The sequence below is a fragment of the Mesoplodon mirus genome, assembly GCF_964341445.2.
Source record: "Mesoplodon mirus genome assembly, chromosome: 15".
Taxonomy (NCBI): Eukaryota; Metazoa; Chordata; class Mammalia; order Artiodactyla; family Ziphiidae; genus Mesoplodon; species Mesoplodon mirus.
Window position 1 is genome coordinate 61,849,112 of NC_138991.1, and position 12,864 is coordinate 61,861,975.

Below are 12,864 nucleotides of genomic sequence, written 5' to 3' on the forward strand. Positions count from 1 at the left end.
ATTAATTAATTAACTTAAAAAAAAAAGAAACAAGAAAGGTCTCAAATCAACAACCTAACTTACAACTTAAGGAAGTTGAAAAAGTAGAACTAAACCTAAAGCTAGCAGAATGAAGGATATAATAAAGATTAAAGCAGAAATAAGCAAAATAGAGAATAAACATAGGTCTATTCAGATTTGCTATTTCTTTGTGATTTAGTCTTGGTAAGTTTTGTGTTTCTAGGAACTTGTCCATTTCATCTAGGTTGAAAGACACTATCCACAAAGTAAAAATGCAACCCACAGAACAGAGAAATATTTGGTAATTATGTATCTGATAAGGGATTAATATCCAGAATATTAAAAAAAATCCAGAATATATAGTGAACTCCTAAAACTCAACAACAAAAAAACAAGCAAACCAATTAGAAAATGGGCAAAGGACTTGAATAGACATTTCTCCAAAGAAGATATACAAATGTCCAGTAAGTACATGAAAAGATGCTCAACATCACTAATCATTAGCAAAGTGCAAATTGAAACTACAAGAGACCACCTCATACCCATTAGGATGGTTACTACCAAAAAAAAGAGAAAAAAAAGTGTTGGTGAGGATGTGGAGAAATTGGAACCCTGTGCACTGGTGGTGGGAATGTAAAAAGATAACAGCTGCTATGAAAAACATTATGGTGAGGCCTCAAAAAATTAAACACAACATCACCATATGATCCAGTAATTCCAGTTCTGGGTATATATGTAAAAGAACAGAAAGCAGGGTCTTGAAAAGATATTTGTATGCCCACGTTCATAGCAGCATTATTCACAATAGCTTAAATGTAGAAGCAACACAAGTACTATAAACAGATGAATGGATAAGCAAAGCGTATACATACAATAGAACATTATTCAGCTTTAAAAAGGAAGAACATTCTGACACATGCTGTAACATGGATGAACTCTGACATTATGCTAAGTGGAGTAAGCCAGACACAAAGACAAACACTTTGTATAATTCCACTTATATGAGGTACTTAAAGTAGTCAAAATCATAGAAACAGAAGAATGGTGGCTGCCAGTGTCTGTGAGGAGAGGGAAATGTGGAGTTAGTGTTTAATGGGTAGAGTTTCAGTTTTACAAGATGAAAAAAGTGATGGAGATGATGGTGGTGATGGTTGCATACCAATGTGAGTGTATTTAATACCACTGAACTGTGCATTTAAAGATGCTAAACTTACATTAAGTGTATTTTAACTCCAAAAAAAAAAATTTTTTTTTTTCTAAAGAACACTAGTTCCAGGTAACTTTCTCTGTGTATTGCAGACATAGTCCATTCGTGGGAAGCTATATAACACAAAGTAGCCTGTGAGGAAAGTCTGGCATTTAACTCTAAGTAGTAGTCACCCCTGCCAGTTGCAAATAAGAATTCTGTTCAGAACATTAAAATGTTCCGAACACGAATCTGTCTCTCAACTTCTAGTAGGAGCCATTATCTCAGGAAAAGGGCAGATTGAAGTAGGATGAGCATACAGCCAACTTTGAACTGAAGTGGGATAAAGAATGACAAAGACAAAACCCCACAGATAACTTCACTCTTCTAAGGGAGATGGAAAAGCCCCCAGTCACTCAAGTGAAATCAGAGTCGAGTCCACTAGCCGGTGACTCTCTGAGGGTGGGGCTCTGGGGCCTGGTGCAAAAGAATCACTCAGACATCTCTTTACCGCAAGAACGCTCCACCCTATGGTCACAATGACCACACTGGCTGCTCGCGGGCCCTCACCTGGCCTGCATCCAGCCTTTGGGCCAGAGAGGTTTGACCTCAGCATCCAGAAACGCCTTCACGTAGTCCTCCCAGGATTGGGCCTTGTTCCTCTCCAGGTCATAGCTCTCCAGTTTGATCTTCACCACCTGACAGAGTAGCTCCCTGAAGAGTGGGCAGAAGTCAGAAACCTTTAAACTACCCCAAATGTTTCTTCAAGGTTTCAATCATGTGCTTTCAGCAGCCCTGATTAAAGTAAATGATTCTAACCTTCATTAGAAATACAGGAACATGCTCAGACACTGGCCCCACAAACCCTCCACTGAGGCAAGGTCCCAGTTTGGGCACACCTGATTTCATCATTCCACTGGAATTTCTTCCGGGGTCCCATTATCCTCCTGCCCCCCTTTTCTTCATCTTCTTCCTCATCAGAACAAACCCGTTCTCTCTGCTCCTTGTCTTTCTCCTCTTCCAGCATCCTAGGAGGTAGAAAGAATTAGGCAGGACTCTAAGGTCACTGCAGAACTGCTTCCTTCTGCCCACCATCTCCCCCCACCCCCCAGGACTTCTAAGAAAAGGAGGTCAGAATGCTGAAGGGAGTGATGGGACACACTTACTTAGCGACCTTGGCTTGCGTGTGTGCCTGGCATTCATCCTGGTACTTGGCCATCTGTTCTGGCATTGCCCTGCCAATGGCTTCCTTAAGTTTCTGGATAGGCTCCTTCAGACGTCCCCCCTGCGGAGAGCAGGACATATCATAAGTCTGGTTTATGCATCACTTCTTACACTGAGCACACACTACAGGAATAATCGCACGGAGGCAGCGCAGCAGCAGATGTGGCATCTATGAAGACTCCATCACCCACTCCGCTGCGCCCCGAAGCCAAGGGGCTCCACTGCAAAGTCACCCACCTGTTCACAGAGGTGAAGTTTTCGTGCGCGCTTGACCAAGGTGTCTTTGCTGCAGGGCAGGAAGGAAGCAAGGTAGGCATATACCCCGGAACGGGTCTGGCTGCTCAGCTCCCGGGTCTGCGCCTCTATGCTGAAGAACAGAGCAGAGTTACTCACCGCAGCTCCTTTCGTCTGCAGGAGCCAAGAGCGGGCCAAGCCTGATCTCGCCTGTCACAGTGTAACAGAGCAGCCAGCACAACAGACCTCCAGCAGTCACCAGACCCAATAAACTTGGCTAGGTAGAGTGGGTCAAGGCTCTCAGGTCAAAGACAGGACCAAGTCAAAGGTGTCAAGAAAACAGAGCCCAAAAGAACAAGATCTGAATTTCTGAGTTTCATAAACAAAGAAAACATAAATGCTTTCAAACTGGAAGGTAACTGAGTTACTTGGGGTCGACAGGAAATACTTTCCAGCAGATTTTCCTTTTTTTTCCATTTCCAAGTTCTGTCCCTGACTAAGTGGTCAGGGAAATCCTCATCCCTCCAGCGTCCCCATCTATATGAGCAGAACACAGTCCGTCTTCAATCCCTTGAGTTCTCTGTATCTGGCATGCTCCAGGAGACAAACCCCTCACCTGTGCTGTCTCAGGTGCTCCCTGACCCAAGTGGCCAGTCTCCATCCTGGCCAGGCAAGGTCCTTTGCTAGAAAATTCCCTAGTCTTCACAACTGTTCTTATATGTGGAAAATCCTCAGCTGTTGAGCAATAAGCTTCCTCTGCTACATGATGCAACCAGGAGAGAAGGTGGCAAAGCTGGCGGGCCAGGTACAAAGAATCTGGTTTGGATTTATACACGTGGAGGTGTTTTTTTTTTTTTTTTTTTTTGCTTTTTAATCCAATTCATACAGTGTGATGTCTCAGAGGTTTGGGTGTTTGTTAGACGGGCTACGGGATGATGAACACTGGCCTTGGGAGCAAAAGTGAGAGTAAGAGGAGAATAACCAGGTAGGTATGCTGAGGAGTGCCCCAGGAGGGCAGAGCCTTGCCTGCACCAAGCTGTCTCTTACTTTTCCCAGAGATGGGCAAGCAACGCCTTCCCTCTCATCTCACGCTTAGCACAAAATCCTCTTCCAGCACGCCATGACTGTTACGTACAGTGTTCTAATAATGTCTGCTGCCTAAGATTAGTACGGTCTACCATTTCCTAGAGACAAACATTTGATGTCCCCCACCCCTGACCTTTTTTATTTTTGTATTTATGTATGTATGTATGTATTTATTTTTTGGTCTTGCTTAGTGGTATGCGGGATTTTAGTTCCCCAACCAGGGATCGAACCCATGCCCTCTGCAGTAGAAGCTCAGAGCCCTAATCACTGGACTGCCAGGGACTTCCCCCCTGACCTTTTTTAAAAGAATAACAATAAATAAAAATCAATTTTTAAAAATCTCATCAGTGCTTTCCTATCCCATTCATAGTTGAATCGTACTCCCTATTTCCCCCAGCCTGCTGAACCCAGGAATGGTAACAGCAGATACAAAGAAACAAGGTACTCACTCTAAGAGGATGCCATTAATATCCTGGGTGAAGAACTTCTGTCTGCTCTCTCCCTCAGCAGCTCTGGCAGCCTGGTTCACAGTAGACAGTAACATCAGTTAGTGCACTTTCCCCGCAAGGCCCTCACACTCACCCACAGGCCTACAGAACACTCACCCACAGGCCTACAGAACACCTGATGATAAAATCCTCACCATGCCCTTCCCTACTCAGCCCTAAAAATCCTCACCATGCCCTTCCCTACTCAGCCCTAATCCCAGATTAAGTTCACCTATGATCTCTGTATGCTCCAGAAGTGGTACATCCAGCTCTTTTCCCATGCTGAAGCATCTATGGACTGTCCCTTCTTCCCAGGACTTGAAACAACAGTCACATAAAAGAAAATCAATCAGGGGAATCATGAGGCATCTGATTCAGCCAGCAAGCTAACTCCTGTGCCCAGCACTCTATCATCTAAACTGTGAGCTAGAATCTCCATACATCTACAGTACAAAACAATCAAGAACTTTAACAAACCTGCAGTATTTGAAGGTCTTTAGCAAACAAAATAGTAGTAATAGCAACAATAATAATATGCTGCTTTAGCATTTAAGGATTATAATTCTTTGAAAATTCATAATCTAATTAGGGTATATCATGAGCTCTATTACTCAGACCACTGGAATGACTAACATACCTGACTACCCACTAACACAAGATAGAGCAGGTTGCTATACAGTGTTTTGCTTCCCATGAGTACACAGTTAATAACGCCCTGGATGGCAAGCCTGGAGACTCCTGAAGCAACCACAGTGCGCAACCAGGGCACCGAATGCACAAGTGAGGAAAGCAAACTGCAAAAGCCTGAACCAGTGGTTCTCTATTTGGCTGCACACTAGAAGTACCTGGCAGCTTTCCCCACCCTAGACCCATCACATCAGAATCTCTGGGGAATAATGTATTCCTTAAAAGAGACCTAAGCATCAGTACTTTTTAAAAAGTAACTCTGGTGACTAGCATGCAGAGGATCGAGAACCACTGATCTACACTCAAGAGTTGCTGGTCCAAAGTCTTTAAGCAAGATAAAATTTCAGGCTTGATATATAGCAATGAGGGCAAACGACGACAATAAGGTGATTGTCTTAAATGAAATGATCAATCCTGATCAACCCTCTGAAACATCTACCTTCCTCTGGCCCCACTGGCCTTCCTCTCACTGCATCCTCTGGGTCCTCTCCTGACCTCTTGACTGCATCCTGTCCCCTCCACTAGCTCCTTAGCTGCAGATGGGCTCCCAGGTTCTATCTAGAACCCTCTTCACCTGATAATGTCTCCCCCTCAGCTTCAAAATAACATAAACACACACAGGTCTCAAATCTAAACCTACTCTATACACTTTTTTCTAAGCTCTGGACCAGAATCTTAAATTACTTCTATGAATGAATGACCCTCTGGTATACAAACTTGACTTGTCCAAAACCTAACCTACTAGTTTCTGCTCTTCCTCCTCCTGTGTCCCTACTTCTAAATAACAGCACTCCACCCTTCTTAAATCCTTCCACTCTTCTTTAGAACCCTTTGGCAGCCCTTCCCAAGCCTAGAATCAAACCCAAACTCCTCCATCTGGCATTTAGGGTCCTTTAGGTTCTGGACCCAGCCATCCACTCCAGCCCCTCCCACCACATATCAGGAGTCTTCATTAACCAACAACTTGCCCATCCTCAGCCCTGTGCCCTGGCTTACTCTAAGGCCTTCTCTCCCATGAGGCTGGCCAAGCCTGCTGCCTCCAGTCCGATTCCTATGTACCCCCAAGAGCTCCTCTTTCACTTCCTCAAGTCTGGCTGTTCACCTGACCACCTAGTTGGCCATCCAAACATGACAGAGTTTATTTCATCCTGCTCTGTCCCACAGCCCGTTGTTTACATGGCTACCAGTCCATCTGTATAACAAGCTCATGGAGAAGGAGAACTGAATCTTACTCATCAATATATTTCCCACAGCTGCCTATCACATAATAGCTACTTAGTAAATGTCAGCTGAGTGGATGAATGAACAAACAAATGAACAGATTAGCACTCAAAGAATGAAAACTCGAGGAAGAAAAGCTTAGTACCAAACAAAACTTGCAGAGGATATGCAAAACTCAAGCATGGCCAGAGGAGAGCGCAGAGGTCTGAGATAGCAGGTGGAAAGGGAAGAAAGAAAGGGCGTCACTGTAACCCATTCACTTGCCATTTCTTATACTGTCAGAGGTTTCGGAATCCACTGTGGCACCTTTAATGTACTGGGATTATGACTTCAGTTTGAGAGAAAACAAAACTGAGTCATTCTGTTGCTTTAGCTTATACACTGCTAGTTATAAGATGCAGAAGCACCTTCATGTTAATTCAGCCTAATTAACATGTATTTCAAATGCCTGGTTGTCAGACCCATCAACAGCTCAGGTTTCCAATCAATTTTTTTTTTTTTGGCCGCACTGTCTGGCTTGTGGGATCCTGGTTCCCTGACCAGGAATTGAACCCAGGCCCTTGGCAGTGAAAGCGAAGAGTCCTAACCACTGGACCTCCAGGGCATTCCCGCCAATCAAATTTTATCTTTAGACATCAGCCATTTCAGAAGCTTTCTGGCTATAAAATTTTTTTAAGTTTTTTTTTTCCTGATGCCTTTTGAAATGTTTTTTTTTTTTTTTCTGATGCCTTTTGAATCCTGTAGACCAGTATCTCTGAGGATTTGGTTTTATACTGAAGATAATCAGTCAAGTATAAAACAAAATCCTCAGAGATAAAATTTAAAATAAATCTAATTAAAAGAGCAGTTGGATATATATTTGATGGTCTGCCAGAAAGAAGTGACATCCCTCAACCCTAAAGACAGACACCCTTGCCCAAGGAGTTGTATGAATCAATCAATCCTAGATTAACTAGGAAATGAAGTTAAACCAAACAGCCAAATCATGCTGATTTACAATAGTTCCAATAGCCTTTTAATGAGCTCTTTTATTCATTATAAGAAGAGCCACTTGTAGCCTTTCAGCACTGAGATCACAACCTTATATACTGTACCTGTTTTTGCTGAATAGAATGAAATCTGGCATGATTTTCTTTTTTACAAAGACCAAACAGGTTGTTATTTTTATTCTACCTTATTCTCCTTGGATCCATGTCTCCCTGGTTTTGCAATGCAAAGGTTCTAACCGTATAGGAGGGTAAGCAGTGAGCAGGTAGAATGGTGGGTGACACGGGGTCTCTCTTTCTTTTCTATTTTTAGTATCAGTATCATTTCCATTTTATGCTGAAGAGGACCAAAACAGAGCTGGGGGCTTCCCTCGTGGCGCAGTGGTTGAGAGTCCGTCTGCCAATGCAGGGGATGCAGGTTCGTGTCCCGGTCCGGGAAGATCCCACATGCCGCGGAGTGGCTGGGCCCGTGAGCAGCCATGGCCGCTGAGCCTGCGCGTCCGGAGCCTGTGCTCCGCAATGGGAGAGGCCACGGCAGTGAGAGGCTCGCATACCGCCAAAAAACAAACAAACAAAAAAAACAGAGCTGGGTCATCTGTTTGGAGCAGGCTGAGTAGCTGCCAAACCACATTACGACAGTAAACTGAAGGCACAACATACCTGAACTTTTCAACAATCAAGACAAAAGACACAAGCAATACATATTAAGAGAAGACAGGGGTAAGGCCATCAAATCAAACCACTGGGTTCCCTGGGGCCCATAAAAATGTTCAGTACAAGGAAGTAAGAAGTGGAAAATGAGCTAACATGAGAAGAAAACAGTAACAGTTCTGGAGTATCCAAGGTCGCCCTCTTGGAGTACCTCTTTAACATACATAAATTTTCAAATGTTTTTTCAAAAGTTTTAAGTATCACATCTAGTTAGAAGTCAAATCTAATTTCTGCTTCCAACAGCAAAAACTTTTCCCAGGGAGACTGATACACGTAAGAATAGAACCTGGGCTTCCCTGGTGGCGCAGTGGTTGAGAGTCCGCCTGCTGATGCAGGGGACGCGGGTTCGTGCCCTGGTCCGGGAAGATCCCACATGCTGCGGAGCAGCTGGGCCCGTGAGCCATGGCCGCTGAGCCTGCGCGTCCGGAGCCTGTGCTCCGCGGCGGGAGAGGCCACAACAGTGAGAGGCCCGCGTACCACAAAAAAAAAAAAAAAAAAAAAAAAAAAAAGAATAGAATCTGCTTAAGTACAGTGGTGGACGGCAAACAGAACCACAGATTCCTCGCCTCCTAGTACATGCATTCCCCCATGGAGAGGTGGCCTCTAGTTGGTGACTTGCTTTACCAATACACTGTGGCAGAAGAGATGTGGTGCATACCACTTCTAAGGCTAGATCATGAGGGCCTTACAGCTTCCACCTTACAGCTCCCTCCTGAAATGCTGCCCTGAGACTGTCATGCCCTGAAAAAGCCCAGGATGAAAGAAGGGAGGAGAGAGAGGTCCTGCCATCCTGGCTGTCCCAGTGCCAGCCGCCATCTTGCCCGACAAACACAGCCCTGAGAGCGAGTCCAGGCAGGACCAGAAGACAAACCGCCGGCCAACCCACAGTCAGGAGAAATGAGTCACTGTTTGAAGCCACCAAGTTTGGGGGCAGCGGGGTAGATTTTTAGATAGCGGTAGAAACTGATACATGTATCCTCTAGGGCCAAGATTTAAAATCTAAACAAACTATTACAAAAATAAAAGAACAGGGTAAAAAAGAAAAAGAAGGGGAGTGAAAAATAAAGTGAGAAACACATAAACACTGCTAATGTTATAGTTATATACATCAAGTTTAATTTAAATTTTAAAAATGCAATGTCCAGTTCAAGATCTAGGACGGGGCCTCTTATTAAGGATCCAAATATCCATGCATGGTTTTTGAAATTACATGCAATTTTTGTGTACATAGGTGTTTTTTCCCTGGGAGGAATCTCTTTGCCAGAAGACTCTCAACAGGGTCTGGGTCTAGAGCACCCGTGCACACATGCAGGAGGCTCCAAGTGCCCCAAGCACAGGGCCCTGGTGGGAACAGAGCAGCTGGGGATCCTTTAGAGTGGCATTAAGTGACTTTCTAAATTAAGCCTTCTTTTTCATGCACCCATTAAAAGTAATGAGGTCTTTATAAATAATATTTATTAAGCGAAAAAACCAGGAAATTATTCACAACTATAATTACACCTGCATAAATACATATATACAGAGGCTAGAAAAGAATACGTAAATTGAAAATAGTTTTCAGATTGGCGGGATGGTGGGTAATACCCACTTACCACTCCATTTCCCAAATTTCTTAATGCTGTTATAGGAGAAGGGGCAGGTGATGACTGAAGTATCATTTTCACATTTGAACATATTTTCAAGCCAGTATGCCTCCTGGTCACCACCTCCTCACCAGGACCCGAGCCTACCTTACCTATGGGATCCTGAACCCTGTCTCACCGTGCCCAAGAAACAACCGAGACTTGGCAGTCACCGAGGAAGACAGCTTGCTCACTGTCCCCCCAACAGACTCTAGAAAGCGAGGTTTTCTCAAATCACAACCCAACGCCATTCCACATTAAACCACTGTTTCCACTAGATTTGTCCATCTTTCCCAAGAAAATGAAATAATGAGTCTAAGTTATCAGACTAGAACACAGTCTTTGGTGGGAATAGGGACACATCCAAGAGCCATTTTTTTTGTTTTGTTTTGTTTTGTTTTGCTTTTGCGGTACGCGGGCCTCTCCCTGTTGTGGCCTCTCCCGCTGCGGAGCACAGGCTCCGGACGTGCAGGCTCAGCAGCCACGGCTCACGAGCCCAGCCGCTCCGCGGCATGTGGGATCTTCCCGGACCGGGGCACAAACCCGCGTCCCCTGCATCAGCAGGCGGACTCTCAACCACTGCGCCACCAGGGAAGCCCCCAAGAACCCTTTCTCACTTTTCTCTAACAAATGACTGGCTACTGCCACATAGATCTTACTCAGCTCACTCAACAAGGCTTTCAGAAGCTACAAAATAATTTGATTACAAACCAGAGGATTGAAGAGAATAAGGAGTAATGTTTTTTAACATAAATTCTGAGAGAGAGCACAGGACAGTACGCTCAAACATGCCAAGTTCAGATGCAACTATTTCCCCTTAACATCCTGTTAAGATATACTCTGAATCCTGACATGGCATAATTCATTTAAATGGTTATGTTCAAACAGAATACTGTGCATGTTCTACAAGGATGAACTAGAGCTCTGAATAAGACGTTTGAATTATTTCACATGTTGTGTTCAAGTGTTCTTTGGAAGTGAGAAAATCAATTGTAGCAGTGGTTAACATTTCACCCTGCCCTAAAACACAAGGGATATTATACACAACAGAGATTCTGAATCACTGGTTTAAAACTTAAGCTATAGAGTGTAAGTGCCACCGGAGTTGTGTCACAAGTCATGATGTCCACGGTAAAACGGTATTTTAACTAAAAGTCATCATAACTAACGACCCATGCTTGGTTTATAGTCAGTATTCATGTATCACTGAATTGTCAGTCCTTAGTGCTCTAGGGATCAATTCCCAATCACCAGGGGGAAAACATGAGCAGTGTCTGTTATTTTCTGAAGACTGTTATCGTTTTTAACATGGGGCATGGACAGCATTTATGGTTCAGCTCCTTCTTATTTAGCACAATTTAGAATTCCTGTAATCACTACCTAACACTGGTGACGTGCAAGTCCAGGGGGCAATTAAACCCAGTGGCAATGAAGCATTGCCCCACGTCTAACATATGACTGCAAACTTCTGTGAATTTTCAAAACCTTCAGAAGATTACTAAGAAGATGGATCTCTGCCTCAGCTGCCTGCTGCCAACACTAGTGTCAGTCTATCATACAAAAGGAAAGATACTCTGACAGGCAGAAAGTAGGAAAAGAGAAAATCTCTCCAGAAGACAGTAAATTCTCCAGGAGTGAAGGAACCATGAAAGGCTGAGAAATGATGCCTGACAGGCAGAGATTCCACTGTTCCCTCATTTGGGATGAGAAGAAAACTTGGAAGAGCTGACACTGGAACTGCCCACTGACTGAGGGTTGCTCTAGGCCACGAGCTTTGAGTGGTTAGGGACCAGCATCAACTGCCCAAACTGCTTCCAGGAGAGCCCGGCCATTCCATGTCACCATACCTGAGCCAGCTCCTTAACGCGCTTCTCCAGGGGCGCAGGCAGGCCTTCGGGAAGGGAAGAGGTCTGCCTGAATTCCTGGTCCAGTCCCACCCCAAGGGAATTGCTTTCATCATCCATATCGCGGAAGGGGCTTCCTTCTGGAGACTCACTGAGCAGCTGCTCCAAGTCCAAATCAGTCAGCGAGTCCATGGCGGTGGCTGCCTGCAGCAAGTCGTTGTCAGAAGTGGAGCCAAAGAGCGAGAGCAAAGGGTCAGAGGCACCCTCCAATTCCCGCAGGCCCTGAGCTTCCACCGACGAGACTGCTACGGGCTTATGCTCTTCATCCCTCTTTCTCTGAGCCTCTTTCTCCTTCTGAAATTTCTTCAGCATCTCTTTAACGCTCAAAGCCCCAGAATACTTCTTTTTCTTCTTCTCCTTACTGGCATTGAGGGCTGTGAAGCTGCAAGCAAGGGGGAAGTCAGTTACTAAGGCTGCAGTACACCTCAAAAGGGAAATTCACAGAGGGGCTTCAGCCCTGCTCCCAGCACAATGGTCTCCAGGAACCTCAGTCACAAGTTCACCCTGTTACTCCTCCTCCCTCTTCTTGGCATATGGAGCTCCTTCTTGCTGGGACCAAAGCTTGAGATTTAATATAGGTTAGCAAAACAGTATCACAAAATGCTACATATCCGATGCGTTTTTAAAAACCACTGTCAGGCTGAAATAAAAGGTTGCAAAAAAGGGGGGGTAAGAAAGATATTTAAAGGGAGAAAGCAGGAGCAGCAGAGAGCAGCAGCAACTTGAAGGGCGACTGGGGTGAGACCAAGTGAGGCAGAGGAAGCAGGACCGGAGAAGACAAAGGGGGAACACAGACAGGAGAACTGGGGCAGAGGAGGGGTGCCCAAGAGAACAGGAAACATCAGCAATCATACAGTGACAGAAATAGCTGCCAACACTGACAGTGGGACAGAGAGAACTCTGATGTCTGACACACAGAGATGTGAGAGTACAGACTAGGCCCACATGGCACCGTGGGCGGCACGAGGGGGAACGGAAGGCCAGGCCCTGCTGCCTCTTCTGAAGCTGTGAGGAGGAGGGCGAGTCAGCTCCCAGGTGTCCTGCCCTAACCGTTCAGACGTCATCCTAGCAAAGAAGCTGCTGCATCTCACCCGGCTTTGGAAAACTTGGACTTTTTCGATTTCTTCTCCTTGTCGTAAGTGTCATCTTTTTTCTTCTTCTTTATCTTCTCACCACCTTCCTTCAACTTCCGCTTCTGAGAATTAAAGACAAGGCACAGTTACACAGCTCCCTAACTCTGGGAGCAAGTGCACTACACAGCACCGGCCTTGCTCCGCCCAGGGTACATCCTGAGAGCTGTCTTACTTCCTTCACGAACAAAAGCTTTCCGCTCAGTCCTTGGACCACAGACCTGCAGGTCAGGACAGCATTCCCACTGACAACAGCTTCTGGGAAACCCGGGCCTGAGGCAACAGACGCCATTCTGCAGCCTGAACAGTTTCTGGTTTAAAATGAGCTATGTGTGGGCCTACCTTGCGTTTTAAACACACAGGCAGTGGTAGATAGCTTTCAAAA

At 45.0% G+C, this 12,864-nt stretch overlaps 1 protein-coding gene across 2 annotated transcripts in view; it reads right to left on the bottom strand.

Moving 5' to 3' along the window:
- Positions 1-12,864, bottom strand: part of UBN1 (ubinuclein 1) — a 38,326-nt gene that overhangs the window by 15,138 nt on the left and 10,324 nt on the right. For both annotated transcript variants that reach the window (XM_082645487.1, XM_082645488.1), the window contains exons 6-12: positions 12,441-12,544; positions 11,293-11,731; positions 4,180-4,250; positions 2,648-2,777; positions 2,353-2,471; positions 2,086-2,214; positions 1,757-1,900 (exon numbers count right to left, since the gene is read on the bottom strand). In XM_082645487.1, the coding sequence (XP_082501613.1) occupies positions 1,757-1,900; positions 2,086-2,214; positions 2,353-2,471; positions 2,648-2,777; positions 4,180-4,250; positions 11,293-11,731; positions 12,441-12,544 (1,136 nt within the window). The remainder of the gene's footprint in view (positions 1-1,756; positions 1,901-2,085; positions 2,215-2,352; positions 2,472-2,647; positions 2,778-4,179; positions 4,251-11,292; positions 11,732-12,440; positions 12,545-12,864) is intronic.